At 39.2% G+C, this 22924-nt stretch overlaps 1 protein-coding gene across 8 annotated transcripts in view; it reads left to right on the forward strand.

Moving 5' to 3' along the window:
* Positions 1-22924, forward strand: part of ARHGEF3 (Rho guanine nucleotide exchange factor 3) — a 298685-nt gene that overhangs the window by 257818 nt on the left and 17943 nt on the right. For all 8 annotated transcript variants that reach the window (XM_038408883.2, XM_038408884.2, XM_038408886.2 and 5 more), the window contains 5 exons: positions 4052-4114; positions 4445-4541; positions 4632-4708; positions 13625-13882; positions 18712-18882. In XM_038408883.2, coding sequence (XP_038264811.1) covers positions 4052-4114; positions 4445-4541; positions 4632-4708; positions 13625-13882; positions 18712-18882 — 666 coding nt within the window. The remainder of the gene's footprint in view (positions 1-4051; positions 4115-4444; positions 4542-4631; positions 4709-13624; positions 13883-18711; positions 18883-22924) is intronic.

A 22924-nucleotide genomic window follows, 5' to 3' on the forward strand; every position in this document is an offset into this window, starting at 1 on the left:
AACTCCTGTCAATCTGACATCATTCTATTAATAGTTACTCTTTCTTTGCAGTTGCTTAACCAGTTATGTATCCACTTAATGGTAGTTCTACCGAGCCCACATTTCTCCAGCTTATTTATGAGACTGTCATGTGGGACTGTGTCAAAACCATTCGTAAGTCCAGGTATATTGTGTTCATTGCATTCCTCCTGTGCACCAAACCTGTTACCTTGTCAAAGAAGGAAATCAAGTTTGGTATGATTTGTTTTTAGTAAATCCATGCTGGTTGCTAGTGATCACCCATTCATCTCAAGGTATTTGCAAATTGAATGTTTTATTCATTGCTCTAATAGCTTCCCAGGTATTGAGGTCAGGCTGACTGGTCTACAGTTCCCTAGCTCCTCCTCCCCACCCCGCTTTAAAGATGGGCACTATATTAGGACTTCTCCTGTCATCCAGGAGCTTGCTCATACTATTCCCAATGGTTCTGAAATTTCTTCTGCTAATTCCTTCAGCACCCTGGGGTGAATAGCATCAGGGCCCACTGACTTGAATTTCTTCAATTAGTTAGAAAAATCTCTAACATTCTTTACCTATCCTGATCTGCGTCCCTTCCCTTTTATTGTCTATGATAACTTTGCTAGTGATCTGGTCACATGTTGTTTTTTGTGTGAAGACTGAAGCAAAGTAAGCATTGAACAGATCTGCCTTCTTATCATCCATCACCAACTCACCACCTTAATTAAGCAGTGGACCCACACCATCCCTGGTGTTTGGTTTTTGTTTTTTGTTTTTCTTTTAATCTGACATATTTGTATGTCTCTGTTTGTTGCCAGTTGTAGCTCGTTCCTTGCTCTGACTCCTGATTTGTCCCTGCACTCTTGAGCTATTCCCATATATACTGCCTTGGTGATGCCCCTCCTTCCATTTCCTGTATATCCCTTTTGATTTTTAAAGAACTAAAAACTCCTTGTGCAGCCACATTGGTCTCCATTGGAATAGCTTTAAATTGAGCCTCTAGTATAGAGGTGGTCAAACTGTGGCCCGTGGGACTGTCCTACCCAGCCCCTGAGCTCCTGGCTGGGGAGGCTAGCCCCCAGCCTCTCCCCTGCTGTCCCCCCTCCCCCGCAGCCATGCTGCTGCGCAGGCAGCGCTCTCGGGAGTGGGGCTGTGTGCTCCTGCAGAGCAGAGCAGCAGTGTGTGTAGCTCTGGCCGGGCGGCGCGGCTCCCAGACATGCTGCTCTGAGCAGCATGGTAAGGGGGCTGGGGTTGGATAAGGGGCGGGGATCCTGAGGGGGCAGTTAGATAGGGTGGAGGTTCTGGGGGGGGCAGGGGATGGGGAATGGGGAGGGTTAGATAGGGGTGGGGTCCCGGGAGGGGGTGGTCAGGGGACAAGGAACAGGGGGGTCGGATGGGTTGGCGGTTCTGAGGGGGCAGGTGGGGCAGATAGGTGGTGGGAGCCAGGCTGTTTGGAGAGGCACAGCCTTCCCTACCCGGCCCTCCATACAGTTTCACACCCCGATGTGGCCCTCGGGCCAAAATGTTTGCCCACCCATGCTCTAGTATTACATCTTTTAGGAACTGCCATTTGACGCCTTTTGTTTTTAATTAATCTCTCCATGGGACTTTGCCTACTATTGCTCTGAGTTGTTTCCTCCACTTTCTGAATCAGAAAGTTGTATCCTACACATGCTAAGAACTTGCAGGACATGTTATGTTTTGCTGTATGTGGTGTGCAAGATGCATTCTGAGTAACTCCTATTGAAGTCAATGGCTAAATTCGAATTGACTCAAGGGGAGCAGAAGCAGGATCTAATTTAGCATGACTGTTGGATTTCTGAGTTAATTAGCTTTCTATTGAAGGAAATATTTAGTCCATGTGAGGTATTCAAATGAAAGGTGGAAAAAGGAAAATGTTTTAAAACCAAATTTATACTCTGATTACAGATTGCTTTACCTATAAATAACTCTAGTACTCCATTTCCAAGGTATATATAATCATTTGTGTTAGGCCAATTGCCCCTAAACTCCAGCAAATGTAGATATCAAGGATTTTTCAATTCTACAAATACTTTCAGCTGTAACATTCAAGTTTATAATATAAACTTTCCCAGAACACTTGAGTCATAAAACAAACAGTAACCTCAGACAGTCTCTCTTGCAGGTTTTAACAAAGTGCAAGAATTCATAGGAAATACCTTTTAAAAATTGAGAAGTTGAAGGACACATTGAAAAAGAGAGTAATGAACTTGTTTGCATAGGATAAACATTTTGTCTCGTCTTAGGGCAGAATCCTCAATCCTGCTTTCAGCCCAAATAAATATCTGGGGAATTTCAAAGGGGTGTTCTGTTCTTTTCTAAACAGGTTCTTAGATTGTACTCATCACCGTGGTATCCAAGTTCCTTGCAGTAGCGTATTAAGCAATGTGACTAACATTTGTCATGAGTTGGTTTTCTCATCCTCTCTCCAGAGGGAAAAGTACATTCACTGAAGTATTTTTTTTGGATTTTTTAAATAACACGTTGCTATGTATTGGTTAGGAAAGATCAAAGAAATGTACCTTGCACTTCAAGCAGAAGATGGTGTGGCTTATGATGATAGTCATTAGTTCCTGTGGGAGTTCATCCCACGGTTTTGGGCTGGTGCCTGAAAAAGCTTTGTCTCCTACACAGATGAGCTTTATCCTTTTATTGTAAAAAGTTCTCTTGTGCCAGAGGAGCCAAGTTTTCACCACAGTCTTCATCCTAGAACTTAACTTTCTCTTTTACATTCGCTTGGCCCAGGCCATTAAACTTGAACTTCATCTAGTATTCTGAGAGAAGCAAGCATTGGGAGCAGAGGACAGGTTTGATGTGTTGCTGTAGTCATTGTTGCTGAGGAAACATGCTGCAGCATTATGTACCAGTTGGAGTTTCCTATGTACTGAAAGCTTTATGCCTAGGAATACCATATTGCTATGGTGCACCTGGAAGGTTACAAAGGTGTAAGTAACATAGGTTAGGTGTGGTGTGTTTTTTTTGTTTTTGTTTTTACCAGGAAGAGGGACAGTCCCCTGGCCTAACCAGAAATGGAAGAAAGTACATTTGTATAGGAAAGAAATGCTTTCTTTCAAGCTGTGGAATAGAAATGGAGCTGCTCTGCAGAAGCTGCTGCAGCTTCATGGCTGCAGTGATCCTTCTGTGACAAATGCCAGTTAACCAAGTTGGGGCAGATCATCAGATGGTTAAAATTGTTGAGCTGTGACAATTTCTATCTGCAAAGGATCTGCCATCATGGTCTATAAAATACAAAACTTCTAAAATATTTTTTAAATCCTGATGTTTGTGTGTTAATAGTTGACAAACTTGTTTAGTGAACAGAATTGTTCACATTAATATTTTTGCACTAATGCTCTATCCCCAGAATATCTGAATCATATAACTTAACTTTTACTATGCTTGGTTAGAATTGGATACTGTCATTGGTAAGATACTGCACTGGAAGTGTGCATAACATTAAATTGCTATTTATTTCTAATAATAAAATGCAAAACTCACTTGATAAGAAGTGGCTAGTATGAGGAGAAAGTCCCACAGAGCTGTTTTTCCTTCAAGGAAAAAATACTATGCCAAATTAATAGTACTTTTAATACCACCTATACATTTAAAGGAACCCCAACATTTGTTCCATTAGACAGTTTGAAACCTTTTGCCAACTATGTTTTTTAAAAAACCCAAACACAAAACTCTCTCATAATTAGCTGTATAATCAGCAATTATTTTACCAACAATAGTTGATATAGTTTAGTTACATCAAAATATCATAACATATAAAATGGCCTCCTGGATTGGAAACATGTCAAACCAAAAACTGTACTTTTTCAAACAAGAAATGTTTCATGAGAAGTCTTGCAAGAACATGTATTTAAAAGTAATGCTTAGCAAATGGTTGATTTTTATAGATTTATTTCTTCAACTAGATTTAGGAAGAAAATGTACCTCTGCACTAATACAGCTGTTCAAAATATAACAGCAACTTTTAAAGTTGAGTACAATTTAAATAAGAAATTTATTGTATGTCTTTTTTTTACAGGCTATCTTTGAACTTTCCCAGGGAGAAGAAGACTTGATAGAAGACTTAAAGTTAGCAAAAAAGGTATTTATATACATAAATGATTCAAAAATTGTTTTTTGCCTTTAACCCCCCTCTAGCGCCCCCCCACACTTTTTTTATAGTAGATTCCAAAGTAGCAACTGCCATCTAGTTAAGGTTGAAAAACTAGTACAATCCCTGTTTTTACACTCTTAACATTCTGAAACATTCAAATTTTTGACTGCGTTTTTTTTAATTGGTATCTAACACAAAGTGTGCTTGTGAAAATTTGACTAAAATACTATCAGCCACTTTAGAGTTATGGGAGGATTTAAGAGCTATCTCTAATTTCTTAGATATCAAATATATGCTAAAGTTTGCTTGTTTTTGCAGGCTTATCATGACCCTATGCTTAAACTCTCCATAATGACAGAGCAAGAATTAAACCAAATTTTTGGAACACTGGACTCTCTAATCCCGCTACATGAAGGTATAATTTCGTTCAATGAATTATGATTCTACGCTCATTTATACCTAGCATGTTCAGCAAGTGAATTTTTTTTTATTTTATTTTGATCAGATCTCCTTAGGCGGCTTCAGGAGGTCAGGAAACCTGATGGATCTACTGAGCATGTTGGTCATATCCTTGTGGCCTGGGTAAAGCTGATTTTCTAATCAAATTTGAAGTTAATTTGTAACTGTTTCATTGGTTTGTATCTTTTATCAGACCATTTATCTTTTATATTGATTATCTCTTCAAAAGTATATTTCAAGTCTTAATTTTTAAAGAGACAGTTGGCTAATAAGAATGGCAATACAATCTAATTAGGAACATTTCCCCTAAATTATCTGACTTGTCATTTCAAATTTAGAAAAGGATGTGTTTCAAAGCCTTAGTTGTTTTAGTGATTAGCAGTGTTAAAAGCACTTTAAGTAAAAATCATGTTCCAGAGTAGAGCTACACTGATTTATGCCATCTGAGGATCTGACATGACCCCATGTTTATATGGAAAGATACAGAACCTTTCTTTTGTAAGGGTTTAGATGGACAGTTTATTTTATAGTATAAAGAAAGTGATTTATAATCAGCAGAAAATAGGTTTTGCAGTTTTCAAGGCAATAGCCAGTGGAAGATATTTGGCAGCTCTTTTCAAAACACTGGGCTACTAAGAGTCAGAAATTTGTGCGTCTGTGTGTGTAATGAAAATAGTTAATAACTTGGTGAGTGACAAAAATGTACTCTGGTTTTCTTGGAGTAAAATAATTATGAAATTTGTTTGTTTTGTATTTAAACTTCAGCTTGTCCAAATATGGTTAGAGGTCATTTGAATTTAGAAGATTTTATGTATATTCATGTATAAAAATAAAGCTCTTTAGCTGAGTTACCACTAAAGTGCCAAAGGCCCAGATCGACAAAGGTTTAGGCACCTAGGTCGCAGTTTTAGGCTGATTGTGATCACAAAATCCCTGCTGGGATGCTACCTCGGTCATTTTCTAAACTAACTCAGTGCCTAAATTTTCAGGGTAAAAGTTCTCTCGACACCTAAATTCTTGCCTCTGGGGATGCACACTGCTGCTGATGCCTTTTAGGTGTCGGGATGCCTATCTCCCACCTAATCCCCAATGTGATAAACAAACAGGTGCTCTTCTTCCTATCTTTCCCCAATCTGGCACTACTTACAGGCTGCCAACTAGATTGTATCCCAATCAAAAGGCAGGGAGGAGGTGCTGCCCATGTATTCACCTGGATTGTTGAAGACCCAGGTTCAATTCTCCCCTCTGCCTGGAGAGGGGGGCGGGAGAGGAAGAGGATATGAATGAGAGGTAGGAGATCCCCAATGGTGTGCTCTAACCACTGAGCTATGGAATATTCTGATGTGGAGCTCCCTCAGTCTCTCCTCTTGAAGCTGTTCCACTCTTTATAAATATTTAGTCACTGGGCCAGAGAAAGAGAGTGACTCTAATTCAGTAGTTAGGGCAACCACCTGGGTTGTGGGAGATTCAGGATCCAGTCCCCCTGCTACAATAACTCTCTTTTTATATACTGTGAAATAGCTTCAATATGACAAATGAGGGTGCCCCACATGTGAATATCCCATAGTTTGGTGGTTAGGGTACCTATTTCTCCCCATTCATTTTATAGGAAGTCTGGGTGCCTAACTCAGGCTTTGTGGATTGCAGTGTTGTTCCTCTGTGGATCCACACCTAAGCACCCTAATCCTGTGGTACCTTATTGAGCCTCTCAGCTCTCTGTAACTGGGGGATCCAGCTCAGCAGACTCTGAAGGTCTTCTGTGCTTTCCTTCAAAGCTGAACTAGTTGCCCTGGTTATCAAATCCTTGATTAGTCAAAGGTTTCAGGTGCTTCCCTCCCTACCCACCTGAAAAGACTTTATATAACTGAGATTGTATTTTATACAGGTGGAACCAACAATTCATAGATTCATAGATACTAAGGTCAGAAGGGACCATTCTGATCATCTAGTCCGACCTCCTGCACAGCGCAGGCCACAGAATCTCACCCACCCACTCCTACAAAAAACCTCACCTATGTCTGAGCTATTGAAGTCCTTAAATCATGGTTTAAAGACTTCAAGGAGCAGAGAAGCCTCCCTCAAGTCACCCATGCCCCATGCTACAGAGGAAGGCGAAAAACCTCCAGGGCCTCTCCAATCTGCTCTAGAGGAAAATTCCTTCCCGACCCCAAATATGGCAGTTAGCTAAACCCTGAGCATATGGGCAAGATTCACCAGCCAGATACTACAGAAAATTCTTTCCTGGGTAACTCAGATCCTATCCATCTAATATCCCATCTCAGGGGATTAGTCCTATTTACCCTGAATATTTAAAGATCAATTACTTACCAAAATCCCATTATACCATCTCCTCTATAAATTTATCGAGTAGAATCTTAAAACCAGATAGATCTTTTGCCCACACTGCTTCCCTTGGAAGGCTATTCCAAAACTTCACTCCTCTGATGGTTAGAAATCTTCGCCTGATTTCAAGTCTAAACTTCCTGGTGGCCAGTTTATACCCCTTTGTTCTTGTGTCCACATTGGTGCTGAGCTGAAATAATTCCTCTCCCTCTCCTTTATTTATCCCTCTGATATATTTATAGAGAGCAATCCTATCTCCCCTCAACCTTCTTTTAGTTAGGCTAAACAAGCCAAGCTCCTTAAGTCTCCTTTCATAAGACAAGTTTTCCATTCCTCGGATCATCCTAGTAGCCCTTCTCTGTACCTGCTCCAGTTTGAATTCATCCTTTTTAAACATGGGAGACCAGAACTGCACACAGTATTCTAGGTGAGGTCTCACTAGTGCCTTGTATAATGGTACTAAAACCTCCTTATCCCTACTGGAAATGCCTCTCCTGATGCATCCCAAAACCGCATTAGCTTTTTTCACAGCCATATCACATTGGCAGCTCATGGTTGATCATAGGATGACTAATACTCCAAGGTCCTTCTCCTCTTCCGTTACTTCTAATTGATGCATCCCCAATTTATAACTAAAATTTTTGTTATTAATCCCTAAATGCATAACCTTACACTTCTCACTATTAAATTTCATCCTATTACTATTACTCCAGTTTACAAGGTCATCCAGATCCTCCTGTATAATATCCCGCTCCTTCTCTGAATTGGCAGTACCTCCCAGCTTTGTATCATCTACAAACTTTATTAGCACACTCCCACTTTTTGTGCCGAGGTCAGTAATAAAAAGATTAAATAAGATTGGTCCCAAAACCCTGAGGAACTCCACTGGTAACCTCCCTCCAACCTGACAGTTTGCCTTTCAGTAGGACCCGTTGCAGTCTCCCCTTTAACCAATTCCTTATCCACCTTTTGATGTTCATATTGATCCCCATCTTCTCCAATTTAACTAATAATTCCCCATGTGGCACGGTATCAAATGCCTTACTGAAATGTAGGTAAATTAGATCCACTGCATTTCCTTTATCTAAAAAATCTGTTACTTTTTCAAAAAAGGAGATTAGGTTGGTTTGGCACGATCTACCTTTTGTAAAACCATGTTGTATTTTGTCCCATTTACCATTGACTTCAATGTCCTTAACTAATTTCTCCTTCAAAATTTTTTCCAGGACCTTGCATACTACAGATGTCAAACTAACTGGCCTGTAGTTACCCGGATCACTTTTTTTTCCTTTCTTAAAAATAGGAACTATATTAGCAATTCTCCAATCATTCGGTACTACTCCTGAGTTTACAGATTCATTAAAAATTCTTGCTAATGGGCTTGCAATTTCAGGTTCCAATTCCTTTAATAATCTTGGATGAAGATTATCTGGGCCCCCCGATTTAGTCCCATTAAGCTGTTTGAGTTTCGCTTCTACCTCAGATATGGTAATATCTACTTCCATATCCTCATTCCCATTTGTCATGCTACCATTATCCCTAAGTCCTCTTTAGCCTTATTAAAGACTGAGGCAAAGTATTTGTTTAGATATTGGACCATGCCTAGATTATCTTTAACCTCCACTCCATTCTCAGTGTTTAGCGGCCCCACTTCTTCTTTCTTAGTTTTCTTCTTATTTATATGGCTATAGAACCTTTAACTATTGGTTTTAATTCCCTTTGCAAGGTCCAACTCTACTCGACTTTTAGCCTCTCTCACTTTATCCCTACATGTTCTGACCTCAATTAGGTAGCTTTCCTTGCTGATCCCTCCCATCTTCCACTCCCTGTATGCTTTCTGCTTCTTCTTAATCACCTCTCTAAGATGCTTGCTCATCCAGCTTGGTCTACAACTGCTGCCTATGAATTTTTTCCCCTTTCTTGGGATGCAGGCTTCCGATAGCTTCTGCAGCTTTGACTTGAAGTAATCCCAGGCCTCCTCTGCCTTTAGATCCATAAGTTCTTCAGTCCAATCCACTTCCCTAACTAATTTCCTTAATTTTTGAAAGTCAGCCCTTTTGAAATCAAAAACCCTAGTTGCAGATTTATTTTTGTTAATCCTTCCATTTAGTCTGAACTGAATTAGCTCATGATCACTTGAGCCAAGATTGTCCCCTACAACCATTTCTTCTGAGGTCCTCGCTACTCACCAAAATTAAATCTAAAATGGCATCCCCTCTAGTCGGTTCAGCAACTACTTGATGAAGGAATCCATCAGCTATCGCATCTATGAAAATCTGAGCCCTATTATTATTACTAGCACTGGTCCTCCAGTCTATATCTGGGAAGTTAAAGTCTCCCATGGTCATGCAGTTTCCATTAGTATTTACTTTACTAAAAACATTAAAAAGGGCTCTATCCATATCCAAATTAGATCCCGGAGGTCTATAGCACACTCATGGGTTTGTTATTCATCTGTATAGGTGGGGTGTTCAGATATGCAACCAAAAATTGAAGTTTCCGAGACTGAGCACATACATTCTCTCGACACTCCATTATAATGAAATGCACATTTTACGTGTGCATAACTAGCCCAGACAGTTATGAGAATCATGCCTCAAAATATAATTTTTCCTTTTCTGATGTTGCATCATTTTGTTTTGTATAATTTCTGTAATTATAGTCCATATTTATACAGGAGGAAGACTATCACATTTTCCTGGTTCTCTAAATAATGGACAAAACATTTATTTAAAAAAATAAAAAAGGCACCACAGACCAACAATTAGTTTGTACACTGACTTTTGCTTTTTACCTCATAAAAGTTTCTTTGCCTTAAACAGGCATATACAAATTTATTTGTCTTTTGTATACATTTCATTTACTACAATATTTTGGAGAACTACTCTTTATTATTTTCATGCTCTATAATATATGCTTTAGTGTTATTGTCTTGTAAAAAGTAGCTTTTGCTCGACAGATTATTTTGATTTTGCACCATCAGAGTAGGTTCAGCTTGAAGAAACGGAGAGCTATTCAGAGTATGTAGAGGGAACAAGAAAATTTATCTAGTGTGAAAACAGGATTATAGGAGTTGTTGGTTACACTGGTGGTCAGGCAGCATGGTAACAAATGTAAAGTAAACTTTGAAAAGCTGAACCAGGATTTTCTTTAAGGATTAAGTCTAACATATTTTATAAAGCTATTTCGTTTTCTCCTACTGAGAGATTAGTGATTTAACTGGATCCTACTTCAGGTCGCTGTTCAGCAAGGTTCTTAAGTACATGCCTATCTTTAAGTATGTGAATAGTCCTACTGACTTCTAAAGGACTACTCACAGGTTTAAAGTTAGGCATTTGCTTATATACTTTGAGTCAAGGTATAAATTAGCCAATAACATTTTCAAATGACTATTGTTTACAGTACTTAATATTAACATGAAGAAAATGATAGCTTTTTTTGAACTTTCAAAATACATTTTAGCATGACTTTCTTTAGGAACTGTAAAAATGCCTTCATTGGTTTTCAAAGTAAAAAGTATAAAAATATAAACAAGTTGTTGTTTCAGTTTTGCTTTCAGCTGCTTCACTATGCCCATTTTCAATGAGAATCATGAAAAGTAAAATATCAAAGCAATGTTAAAATATTAGAAGTACAATTATGATTTTATTGTACACTGAGTAGCTTTTTCTATTACATGTAAAATCTAACCTATCTGATACATAGTGAATCATTTTTGGTCATCAATGTGCAGAAAGGGTGGAGTATTTAGAGATTTTTTTTTTTAAATGCACACAAATTAGGATGGAGTTAATTTTGGAACTTTTGTTAATTTATTAGTTCTCAAAGTTGAAAACACCATTTTATTTGTAGAGTTTATGCTAACATCACCTGAGACAAGAAGGAAAAGAACTAATAGGGCTTAAATTTAATGTCAGTGATCTTGTTTGTAAAGAATGTAACTGATAGAACTTGTCAGGGAACACTATCCTTTGGCTTGGAGGAAAACAAAGGGAATGGAAAAAATATTACCGGCAGGTTTTGGGGGTTTTTTTGTACTTAAAGCACAAATTTGGCAGCCAAATCAAATCAGGCCTGTTGAGTAATCATGGTTGATAGATGTGTTGTTGCACCCCGGGAACCCAGTCTGAAGAGGTAGGAGAATGGAAGGATTCCACCCCAGCCTTGGGCTTCTCACCCCGAGGGGTTGCACTTAGAGACTAAGCAGGGTCCAAGATGCATCCAGTTCTGAACAATAAACTTCGGAAGAGGAGGTGCTAGGACAAAATGATAAATTTAAAAAGCAATGAGTTGCCAGACCCAAATGTTATACAGCCAAGAGTTTTGATGGAGCTTAAGAGTGAAGTCACTGAGCAGCTAACAACAAATCTGCCTTTTTCTAATTAAAAAACGAAACAGCTACTATACAGAGTATTTGAGAGCAGGAGATCTTCTTGTATTTGAAAGTGGTTCTAGGGGGTGATCCAGGGAATTACAACCAGTAAGCTTCACGTATGTACTTGGTAAATTGGTCAAAAATATAATTAAATTAAAAAATAAAAGAAAATGAAAATACTTGGAAAATTCTGATATGGGCAGCATGGTTTCTCCAAAGGAAAACCATACCTCGCTAATCTATTACAATTCTTTGAATGTTTCAAAGTAGTGGATAAAGGAGAACTAGTTGGCATAATTTAGTTAGAATTTCCACAAACCTTTAACAAGGTCCCTCATGAGAGACTATCAAAAAAGCTATCATGGGGAGAGAGTAAGTACTATCATAGATCAAAAACTGTGTTAGAAAAGACAGAGTAGGAATTAAGAGTCACTTTTCACATAGCAAAAGTTTAACACTGGTGTGCTTCATGGTTCTATATTAGAACTAGCATTGCTTGATATACTAATGATCCGGAAAAGGGATTGCACAATCAGGTGCCAAAAGCTGCAGATGTTGCACATTTAGGTTAGTCAAGTCCACAAAAGACTTGAAATGTGTGGAAATTCAGAGGGCACTAACCAAGCCAGGTGAATGCACAGCCCAATGGTAGATGAAATTTAAGTGTTGATAAATGCAAAGCAATGCACATTGGAGGGGAAAAATGAACTACTCCTATACTTTACATGTTTCTAAATTCAACAGTATCAACTCGGGACAAGGACCTGGGCATTGTTGTGGACAGCTCAATTAAACATCTCTTCTCAGTTTGCAACCGTGGTCAAAAAGTTAGGATACATAAGGAAGAGCATGTAGAATAATATGGAAAATATAATTTAAATATAAATGCAATGATTCACCACCTTGAATAACATGTGCAGTATTGGTCACCCCATTTCAAAAAGGTTATTGCACAATTAGAGGAGATATAGAGGAAGGCAATAACAATTATTAGGAATATGGAAAAACTCTCTTGAGTAGAGTTTAAAAAGAGTAACGAAAGACTAGAGACTAATGGGGTGGGGGAAACAATAACACATAATAATGGATGATATAAATGAGGTAGATCGGGAGATTCAATTGTTCTGGTCTCCTAACAAAAGAACAAGAGGACATTTAATTAAATTGAAAACCAGCAAATTCAAAACTAATAAAAAATAAATATTTTTTCTCACAACTCCTAATCAGACTGTGAAATTTATTGCCACAGGATGCCACTGAACCAAGAATTGAGCAACATTCAAAGCAGAATTGGGCATTTATATAGATAACAATATCAACATTTAATATAGTTAATTCTAAAAGATTTTCTTAAAGTGATAGAAAACCTAATCCTTTATGCCAATCTCTAATAGAGATTCAGATGAGACTTTCATGGTGAGGTAGATTCTACCACACCTACCTTTTGTGGGGTATCTTGTATCTTCTTCTGAAGCGTCTGTGGTGGCTGCTGTCAGAGACAAGATACTGGACTTCGATGGACCACAGTCTGATCCAGTGTGCCAATTCCTTGCTTCCTATGGAAATGCTACAAAAATGTACAAAGGACTACCACCATTTATTTTTTGTTGTTCACATCTTCACAACCAGTCACATTTGGCAGTGATCTTGTTCTTTATGATGAAGTCTGGTCAGTAGTTTGCTGGGGAAACCTCCAACAGTAGTCCAGGTGGTGTGGGAAATGGTTCAGTACGTAAAGTCCAGATTGAAAGGACTACTTGGGATGACTGAGAGGGAATCCACAGGATTGAAAAGCCCAGAGGCTAGGTCATCCGTGCAAAAGCACTGAGCCTCCTCACTATCTCCTGGTTCTCTCTGATTGACTAGTAGTGTCTCCACAGAGCCTCTTCCCACCTGCTACTCTCCTTTTCATTGGGGAGACTCCCCAACAGGAACCTGCTGAATTAATACTTAAGGGGTGATGAAGGAACAATGCTGAGGACTATGTACAAAAGAATTTGCAAATTAGGAGTTAGCACAGTATCATAGCCAAATCCAAACTCCAGGTACTTTAATTTCTGCCTTATCTAATGATTTACAGGAATAACTGTAGAATGATTTATCTTGCTGCAGGGGAAATTTAGTAATCGGGGAAGATATACCTTGTAAACCTTATCTAACTCCCATTATTACTAATGAGCTATGGTTCAACACCAAGGACAGAGACCTCTAAATTAACTTTAAAATACCTGAAGCAGAGAGTGATTTTTGTATAGCACACAGCCCTTCTGCTTTCAGTTTTACAGCTTATAGTTTCAAAATCTATTTTTCTCTTTCCTCAGTTGCCTTGCCTAAACTCATATGATAGCTACTGCAGTAATCAAGTAGCAGCCAAAGCCTTATTGGACCACAAGAAACAGGATCACAGGGTGCAAGACTTCCTACAACGCTGCTTAGAGTCTCCTTTCAGCCGCAAACTGGACCTCTGGAATTTCCTTGACATCCCAAGAAGTCGCCTAGTGAAATACCCACTGCTGCTCAGAGAAATTTTGAGGCATACTCCAAACGATCATCCAGATCAGCAGCACCTTGAAGAAGCAGTAAGTTTTTTGTTACAAATTTTATAGCATTTTAGCCTCAACTCTGAAGGGTGTTCCATAAAACTAATTCTAAACTAATGAATGGAGTGTCTAAATATGTAGATTTTTCTGAAAATGTAATTAGGCCATATGGCTGTTAAAGTGACATCCAGAAAGGGTAGATCATTTTCTCCCTGGAATAACAGCTTCAGCTTTTCCATACCAGTTGTACTCGGGTGTTGGAGCCACTGCATCAATGTAAGGGCCTAATCCAGAGGACTCTGAAATCAATGGAAAGACTCCGAGGAACTTAAGTGGACTTTGGATTAAGCTCTAACTGCTGACATGCAGCCCATTCTCTGGACATCTCTTGATCATCTTTTCTTAATGTGGCCTTCTATGCAGGTTTACAGAGGCCCAACGTGGAGACTCCCTCTTAACTACCTCCTTATTCCCAGCTTTTAGGGGGTTGTAGAAGCACTCCTGTTCAGCCAGATTGATTGATTACCTGAACAGTCTCCATACTCGGGTGAATTTCACCCGTAGAAATTGTATTGAAAAAGATGGAATAGAGGCCAGCTCAAATCATATGTTTTATTCTAATCAGTGTATGTGGTATGAAATAAAAACAGATGAAGTGAGGTGAATTCAAAGCATATCTTTTTAAAGGAAAGGGCCTGATTGACATGTTGACAGACTTCCCTCCCCTTTGCCCTTTCTTTGGGAGTATGGCATGAATGTCACAACATAGCTAGTAAGATGTATTATGCAACAAATTTGTTTGAAATAAACCATTTTACATCCTTTGCAGGTTTTTTTATACATCCCAGGCATAATTATTACAAATTAAATGGAACTACATTTAATTAAAAGTTCTATCATCAGAATTCGTTATTAGCCTTAGTTGTAAGTAGAGCTTGTAGATTTTAATAGTTACTTGCTGAAAAATTCAGGGGCTATTTTTTTGACAATGTAATATTTCATAAGACACCACAGAATACACATCTGCTATCACTATGCTACTCGTTACCCAAATGCCTTGCTGAGCTCTAGTCAATGTAAAACTGATCAGCTATGATGCAAAATTTAGAGCCTCAATATGTGGAGTTTTCATGCAGATTTAAATTTTAATCTACATGCTTTACAATGTGTGCTTTTTTTCCCTATAAATTTCTCTTTAAATCAAAAACTATTAGAAAACTTAATTAAACAGTTCTGATTCTTTATTTCAAGTTTTTGTTTTGTCTCTAGCCAATGTCTGGTAAAATATCTTCTCATTTCAAAATGCTTCCTTTCCAGGAATGATCTATTTGGTAGCTGTTTTAACAGTATATAATCAGGATAATTTTTCTTGGTATTACAGTAATTTCATATAGTTTTGCAGTAATCTGTTTAATCAGAGGAGTGTTCATCTTTGAAATGATGTATGTCACATACGGTTCAGTTGCCAAGTTAAATTCAGGACAAATAATTACTAAATGTTCTCTCCTAAAACAGTTAAGTTTATAAGATAAATTTGTGCTCCCATCTGGAAATATGCTCTGCCAGTTAATCCCTGGTATATTTCTATTGGAATTGACAGAATTAATTTGGGAAAGAATCTTGAAAAAGAACCATACATTATGCACATTCTACAGATTCTGAATGGCTGCATATCTCTTTCAGCCAATCTGTTCAAAGGGATTTACATAATTGTATGATTATTTACCAGTGACCCTGGAATGAGTGGTAAAATTCCAGTTGGCTACAGCTCTTAGCTCTCCCTGTTTGCATGCCCATAACTCAAGCAGGAAGAATCAATTAGTAACAAATTTACTTACTGAATATTGTATCTTCTATTTAAGAACTGTTTACAAGCTGCTTTCTAAATACTCAAAGTGGGCTGTAGCCCACGAGAGCTTACGCTCTAATAAATTTGTTGGTCTCTAAGGTGCCTCAAATTTATTAGTGCATTACCTCAAGAAACACTTTCTCCACATGTTGTGAATAGTTGCACTTCAATATTTGCATTGTGTTGATAAAATTTCTGTCTCTGGTTGAATGAAATTCGCTAACATAGTGTGAATTTTTAGTAAACTGAAATTGTTTGACATTCAAGTATTTGAGTTTAAAATTTGGTTTTTGCAAGTAGTCAGGCTAGTGATACTTGTGCTTGAATGTTTGCAGAAAATGCAGATGATTGTGAATACAGTCTAAAAATTTATTTTCTAATTTAAGTGAATATTTCCTCAAAATTTTCTTCATTATTAGCTAATTTCTACCTAAAAGAATCATGGCCACCTGGACTTCTAATGCCCTTCCCACGCTGTCATCACATATAACACCAGATAGTGAATACAATTAAATTTTAAAAGGGATTGCTCTTAGTGGGGTAGTGGAGAAAAATCTAATCTTCAAGCAGTGAAGAGAGAAATTGAAAAGATTTTGGATGGGGTGGGTGACTGGGTGAGGATTGCATCAGAAATTTAGGTAGCCAAATAAACATGTTTTGTTTTGAGCATATGGCTGAGAAGTTCTCAAGACAATAGCTAATCCCTGGAGAATGCAGAACACAGGAAAAAGTGAGGGAAAAAGGGAACGCATTTAAATATAAACGTATCCTTTTATCTAGATAATAATCATATCCTGTGTTAATGAACTCCTCAGATTTGACCGCAGAGTTTATTTAGCCAGGGTGGACATGGTTATTACCTTATAAAATAGAAGCACCTTGAAGCTGTTAATTGGGAAAAGGACAGAACCAGACTGCAAGCCAAAGACATAATAAATCCATAATTGCAAAATGGTATTTGTAGGGAGATTTACTATGGTGTTGTGGAAGATACTATTTTTGTCATTTCTGAAGACAATAACCTCAAACTTTATGAAGGTGGCATAATGTACTTTACCTCTCACCCAATGCAAACAACACACTAGTAAATGAGTGTTGTATTGCATTATTGTGACAACCGATGGCAATTATGGAGAGAGAAAATTATGGGCTGTGTGAGCCCTTATCTTAATGTACTTGAAATTAGGATTGTAACAAAATTTGTAGAAGGTCCTTTTGCTGAACAGAAGTGTAGTGATTCTGAGGTAGCAGTTATGAGGCAGTAACAAAAACCTAATCTCCCTGTAAAATTTCTTATTTAACATGAAAGTTCAAAGGTTAGATTTCAGCAGACAGGATTTCATTTGGAGATGATGAAGCAGTTTCTTTAGCATAGCAAAAGTCAAATCCAGTAAAGTCCAGAGAGCCTACCCAGCACCTTTTTCATATTTCATTTGATATTGTAGTTACTGACATTGCATATTAACTTTACTAGCCTTTGTATTTCACAAAGGTCAAGTTGTACAAGGGTGCTGATGGCTGCTGTTCTCAAAAGTTCTAAACGATAACGTATCTGAAACTGCCTGATATGATATTGCTATAGGTTGTTTTGAGTCTCAACACAAATTTGATTAGTTGTTTATGGCTTCCTTGGGATCTTTGTCTACCTAGTACTTTTCAATTCCCACAAGCATAGACACAATAATTGAAATTAGACTTTTAACTGATAGAACATGCAAGTATCAGAACAAAAATTACAATTAATTTGCCTTTATTCCCTTAACAAGTGTAATTTACATAACTGGCACAAATTCAGTGAGAAAAGCCAGTCTAATATTTTACTAATAGTACTACAGTACTTAGTCACCTGGTCTTAGCACCTAGAAATGATGTTGAGTGAGGAGAAATGAATTTATTCCTAACTGCTAATCTCTTATGTGACCTTGGGTAAAACACAGCCTTTCTGTACTCAGTTCTCCATTTGTAATATGGGAATAATAAATAGTTTTTATTATACTGCCCACAAAGTAACAGAAAAATTACTCATAATCCTGATCCTCCAAAAATATATGCTCAAGTATAACGTTATTCGTGTAAATAGTCTCATTTAAGCCAATACAAATACTCATGTGAGTAAAGTTATGCATAAAATGTTGCAGGATTAAGGCCTTAATTTTTTCTGATGTACATTGTTTGGTACAATATAGAAGATTATGAATGTGATTTTTATATTTAAATAAACATATAGGCTGTTTATTTGGTACAAGCAGGCATGTACATAGTGTGTGTGTGTGTGTGTGTGTACGTGTGCATACATATACGGTAGAACCTCAGTTACGAACTAACTGGTCAACCATACACCTCATTTGGAATCCAAAGTATGCAGTCAGGCAGCAGCAGAGACCAAAAAAGCAAATACAGTACTACGTTAAACGTAAACTTCCAAAAAAATAAAAGGAAAGTTTAAATTTTTTTGACAAAGTAAGGAAACTGTTTCTTTGTGTGCTTCAAATTAACATGGTTAAAAACAGCATTTTCTTCTGCATAGTAAAAGTTTCAAAGCTGTATTAAGTCAATGTTCAGTTGTAAACTTTTGAAAGAACAACCAAAATGTTTTGTTCACAGTTACGAACATTTCCAATAAAAACAACTTCCATTCCCGAGGCATTTGTAACTCTGAGATTCTACTGTAAACAAATTTTAGTTGAATAAAAAATGCATTTGGTTTCACAGTTAAATCCGTTTACCTTCATTCTAAACATTTAGGGCTGATACCAAGAAGCAAGCTTCAGATTTCAAAGAGGCAAAGTGTTAGAAACAAACACACTGTCGTCTGCTCCATTCTTGCTCTCACATTCATACCTTACACTTGAAACCTTTCAAACAAGATCACTATAAGACTGACTAAGAAATATGAAATGCTTTGTCAAGTAAAGTGACTCTTTTCCTCTTATCACCTTCTTACAATTAAGAATGAGTGTGAAAGGCCCATCTGATGGAAGTTCAGGTATTTTCATTCCTCTTTGTTCTTTTTCCATAGATAAATATAATTCAGGGTATAGTTGCAGAAATCAACATAAAGACGGGTGAATCTGAGTGCCAATATTACAAAGAGAGGCTCATTTATCTTGAAGAAGGCCAAAAGGACGCACTGATCGATAACGCACGTGTGGTATGTTGTCACGGTGAACTAAAGAACAACAGGGGAGCGGTAAGGAGTAAATTTTTTTTATCACTATATACTTGAAGATAAGGTATCTTCGGTGCTATGGTGTTACAAGTTGGGGTAGAGAGGATATAGCATTAGTTCAATTCTGAGAGAGAGAGAGAGGTTGTTGGGACCATTGTGTTATGCAGGATCCTATTCTATGGGATTCTATCCCTCCATCGTGGCCTTTAGGAACACGGGTGAATTCCACAGTGTCACACTATTTAAATCCCTAGAAAATGGCTCACTCATCTTCTGGACTGCTACAGTTGCATCTATTTGTAAGAGAGATTAGACTTGATCCCACTTTCACTATAGTTAATGAGAGAAGGATCAAGCCCTAGACATGGAAATATGAAATGGTGGTCCCAGCTCATGTGGACCATTTGTGTTTTGCACTGAGAATTGCCACTTGATTGGCTGGGGATAACTGCTTTTCTTTAAAAGAAAGGGGAAATTGCAGGTACCTTTTTATACCTACTGTAGAAAAGATATGCACTACTTACCAGAGCGCTGCATGGATAGTCTGATCCGCAAAAATTATCCATGGATGTGGATATCCGTGATTTGCAGGTCTCTATTAACACCTCCACAGGTCACTGTGCACCAGTGATTCAGGGCTATGCTCCAGGCAGAGAGGCTACAATCCTAGGCCCTCAAGTGCAGCACTGCCTTCCCAGTCAGGGGCTCAGACATCCCTACGCAGCCGCAGCAGTTATAGTGCACGCAGCACTTAGCTCACTACATAGGAGCACATGATCACGTTCTTTTTTGTAAGTTATAGTTTACCTTCTCCATCCAAGCAATCTGGAAATTACAACTCCCAAAATGTGAGTTAAGATGTAACAGAGGAAGCATTAACTCTGAGGCTCTGTCTAAACTACAGTTTTTCACCATGACTTTATAACCAGTTAGAGACATGGTCACTTTAATCTGTCACAAGTAACATGGTTTAGTTTGTGTCTATGCAGAAGCCTTTCTAAATTGATTGTCATAGAAAGAAACTTGTAAATCTAATAAACATGTGCAACTGAAAATATACCGATTTGATAAATATTAACCATTACAACATACACATTAGATTACTGCCAAATGCATGCACAGGGAAAATTTATACTGTGTATGTGCCTCTCCTGGAGTATATTGTACCTATAAATATGTCTAAATTGATATGGGGTGGGGGGTGAATTCTGCCTCAAATTTAGATTAATCTGTCTTTATGTGCATGCATTTGACTGGTAGTCTAAAATATGCAGGTTTTAATAGGGGGGCAGGAGTTAGTATAATTATGTACTAGATTCTGCTCTTGGGGGCATAATTCACCCTCATGTATTTACATCTTCAAATTAAGTCTTCATATGCAAGTCCTTGGCTGGTCATTCAAAAATGCCCAAAATTAATGTTGTTCAAGTCAATATATTGCCAGTCATTTATTAAACTGTTGAAATTTAGTGGGTGTCATTATGTAAGTTTAACTGACATACTGAAGAGGCAGACTGTGCATGTGTGGCAGGAACAGCAATTAATAAAAGGGTATTAAGATGAAGCAGAAGGGACCAGTTTTATCTTATAAACTTACCTCTCTTCTGTTCTTATGTCACAGAATGCCACATTAGTACAAGCTGCATTACTTTACTGCTTATGTATATTCTTTTGACTGGTTAACACCTAACATAATTTTCATTACTATTTGTCACTAATGAACATGTCCCACTATGTGTATCTATGGGGCCTTATTCATTTCCCAGGAAGCCAAAAGAATACCTGCTATAAGCTCCCCCATGGTGGCAGTTTTCTTATGGTAGCACCAAGTAATGTCAATAAGGGATCAGAACCCTATTGTGCTAGACACTATAGATAAATAACAAAGCCAATCCCTGCCCCACAGAGCTTCATCTTGACAGTGGAAAGTCCGCTTCAGAATGAGGCTCCCTGGTGCAAGCTCTCCAACACCCAGTCAGGAGGCCCTTTGCTGGAGGCTCATAGCCATTCAGTACAGCCCACAGAATGGATGGGGTGAACTGGAGCTTGGGGTAGGGTCAGATGGGACAAGAGATTGATTAGAGGCCTCAACCAGCTCAACTCTAGTGGTATCATTCCTAGATTGTAAAGCTACTCATCCTTGGTAGAACCCACACAGAAAGCCAGGAGGCCTGAATCCCCTGCTCTGGCACATTTCAGTAGGGTGTAGAGGTTAATTTGTTTGAGCCTAAAAATGGGTTTAACTAGTGCAAACTGTTTAGCAACTGTTTAACCAAACACACAGTTTGTTGTTCTTCGAGTGCTTGCTTATGTCCATTCTATGTTAGGTATTTGTGCTCTCCGTTGCTGGAAATTTTTTCCCCAATGGTATCAGTTGGGCCAGCTCGAGCACCCTCTAGAGCTGCACGCTTATGCGCTGGCATAAGGGGTGCCGCTAGCCATGCAGCCTCTCAGTTCCTTTTTGTCACCTGTGACAGTTGCTGGAACAACGCTTCTTGCACATATGGAGACAGACGCAGGTACTGCTCTGCCATGGTTTCCGAGAGAAGACTTCTGAGTCCAAAGGGGAATCTAATGTGTCACCTAAAGCCTACCAGTGGTACAGAGCTTATGTGCCACTGGACTTCGGTGCCGGTCTTCCTGCCAGCACCTGGCCAGCAGGTCTCTGGCCAATGCAGTGGCCTTACTGAAACCCCTAGGGGTTTCCCCAGGTACTGGGTTCTCCCTCCTATCACTCCTACTCAATGGTTTCTGAGAGACAGGTTACCACTCCTTCCCACTCAGCACCGGACCCGGCTCTGGTTCCAATATCCAGGAGATGGCTCCAGCAGATGTGGCTGAGGCAGAGGAAGGCACTCTGCCGCTGCCTCCTCCCCAGACGAGGCTGTCACAGGACCCTGTACCCTGTTTCCGCAGGATGACTGCAGGGCCCATCAGGACCTTCTGAAGCCAGTCGCTGTGTACCTGGGTCTGGAAATTGAGGAGCTCAAAGAGACATCACACAGCCTTATAGATATCGTGGCTGCAGCAGCTCCCTCAAAGGTGACTTAGCCCATGAATGAGGTGGTGATCGGACCTCTCAAGGCCCTGTGGCAAACTTCTTCTCTGCCCCCCAACCTCAGAGGGTTGAGAAGTATTATGTGCCAGCAAGTGGGTTCGAACACCTGTACTTGTGTGCAGACACCCCTCCCCCTGGGGGGGTCACTGGTGGTATCTGCAGCAAACAAAAGGGACAGGGAGGACCTGTCGAGTGCTATCCCAAAGTTAAAAACATGCCAAGAGACTAGATAATTACAGAAGGGTTATTTGATGGGTAGCCTTCAAGTATGTATCTCCAACCAGCAAGCTCTGCTGGGCAGATAGGACTTTCATTGGTAGGACTCCTTGACTAAATTTAAAGACTCCCTGCCCCCAAGATTCAAGGCATGCTGCTGTCTTGGAGGAGGTAAGAATGTGGCCAGGATCTCTCTCCAGGTGGTCTGGACGCTGCCAACTCAGCAGCCAGGACAATGGCCTTGCTGTCACCATGAGGTGGTGTTCTTGGCTCCAATCATCCAGCCTTCCTCACAAGGTCCAACAGTCTATCCAAGACCTCCCCTTCGAAGGCTCCTCTCTGTTCTCAGAGCAGATGGACATGAAACTTCATGGCCTGAAGGACTCAAAGGCCTCCCTAAGATCTTTAGGCCTCTCTGCTCAATCAGCGTCTAGGAAGCACTTCTGGCCCCAGCACCTGCTTGGTTCTTGGTGCCTCCAAGACAGGAACCGGACAAAAGAAAAGGGAGAGGTTATAAAATGGAGCCAACCACTCCCGACGACTTCAGCTTCCCAGTTGAGGTCTCAAAGATACTTCGGCGGCCCAAGCAGGCCTTTTGAAGGTGCGCCTGACGACATTGTACCAGTCACCATTTCAGATCCACCACCCCTTTTATTTTTGGAACCTCTGTCGCTCTTCAGCCCAGCATGGTCATACATAACATCAGACCATTGGGTCCTGAATATAGTGACAGTTGGATATATCCTTCAGTTTTTATCAACCCCTTCCTCCTGCATTCCCATCTCTCTT

The sequence above is a fragment of the Dermochelys coriacea genome, chromosome 7 (genome assembly GCF_009764565.3).
Source record: "Dermochelys coriacea isolate rDerCor1 chromosome 7, rDerCor1.pri.v4, whole genome shotgun sequence".
In the NCBI taxonomy this organism is placed as follows: domain Eukaryota; kingdom Metazoa; phylum Chordata; order Testudines; family Dermochelyidae; genus Dermochelys; species Dermochelys coriacea.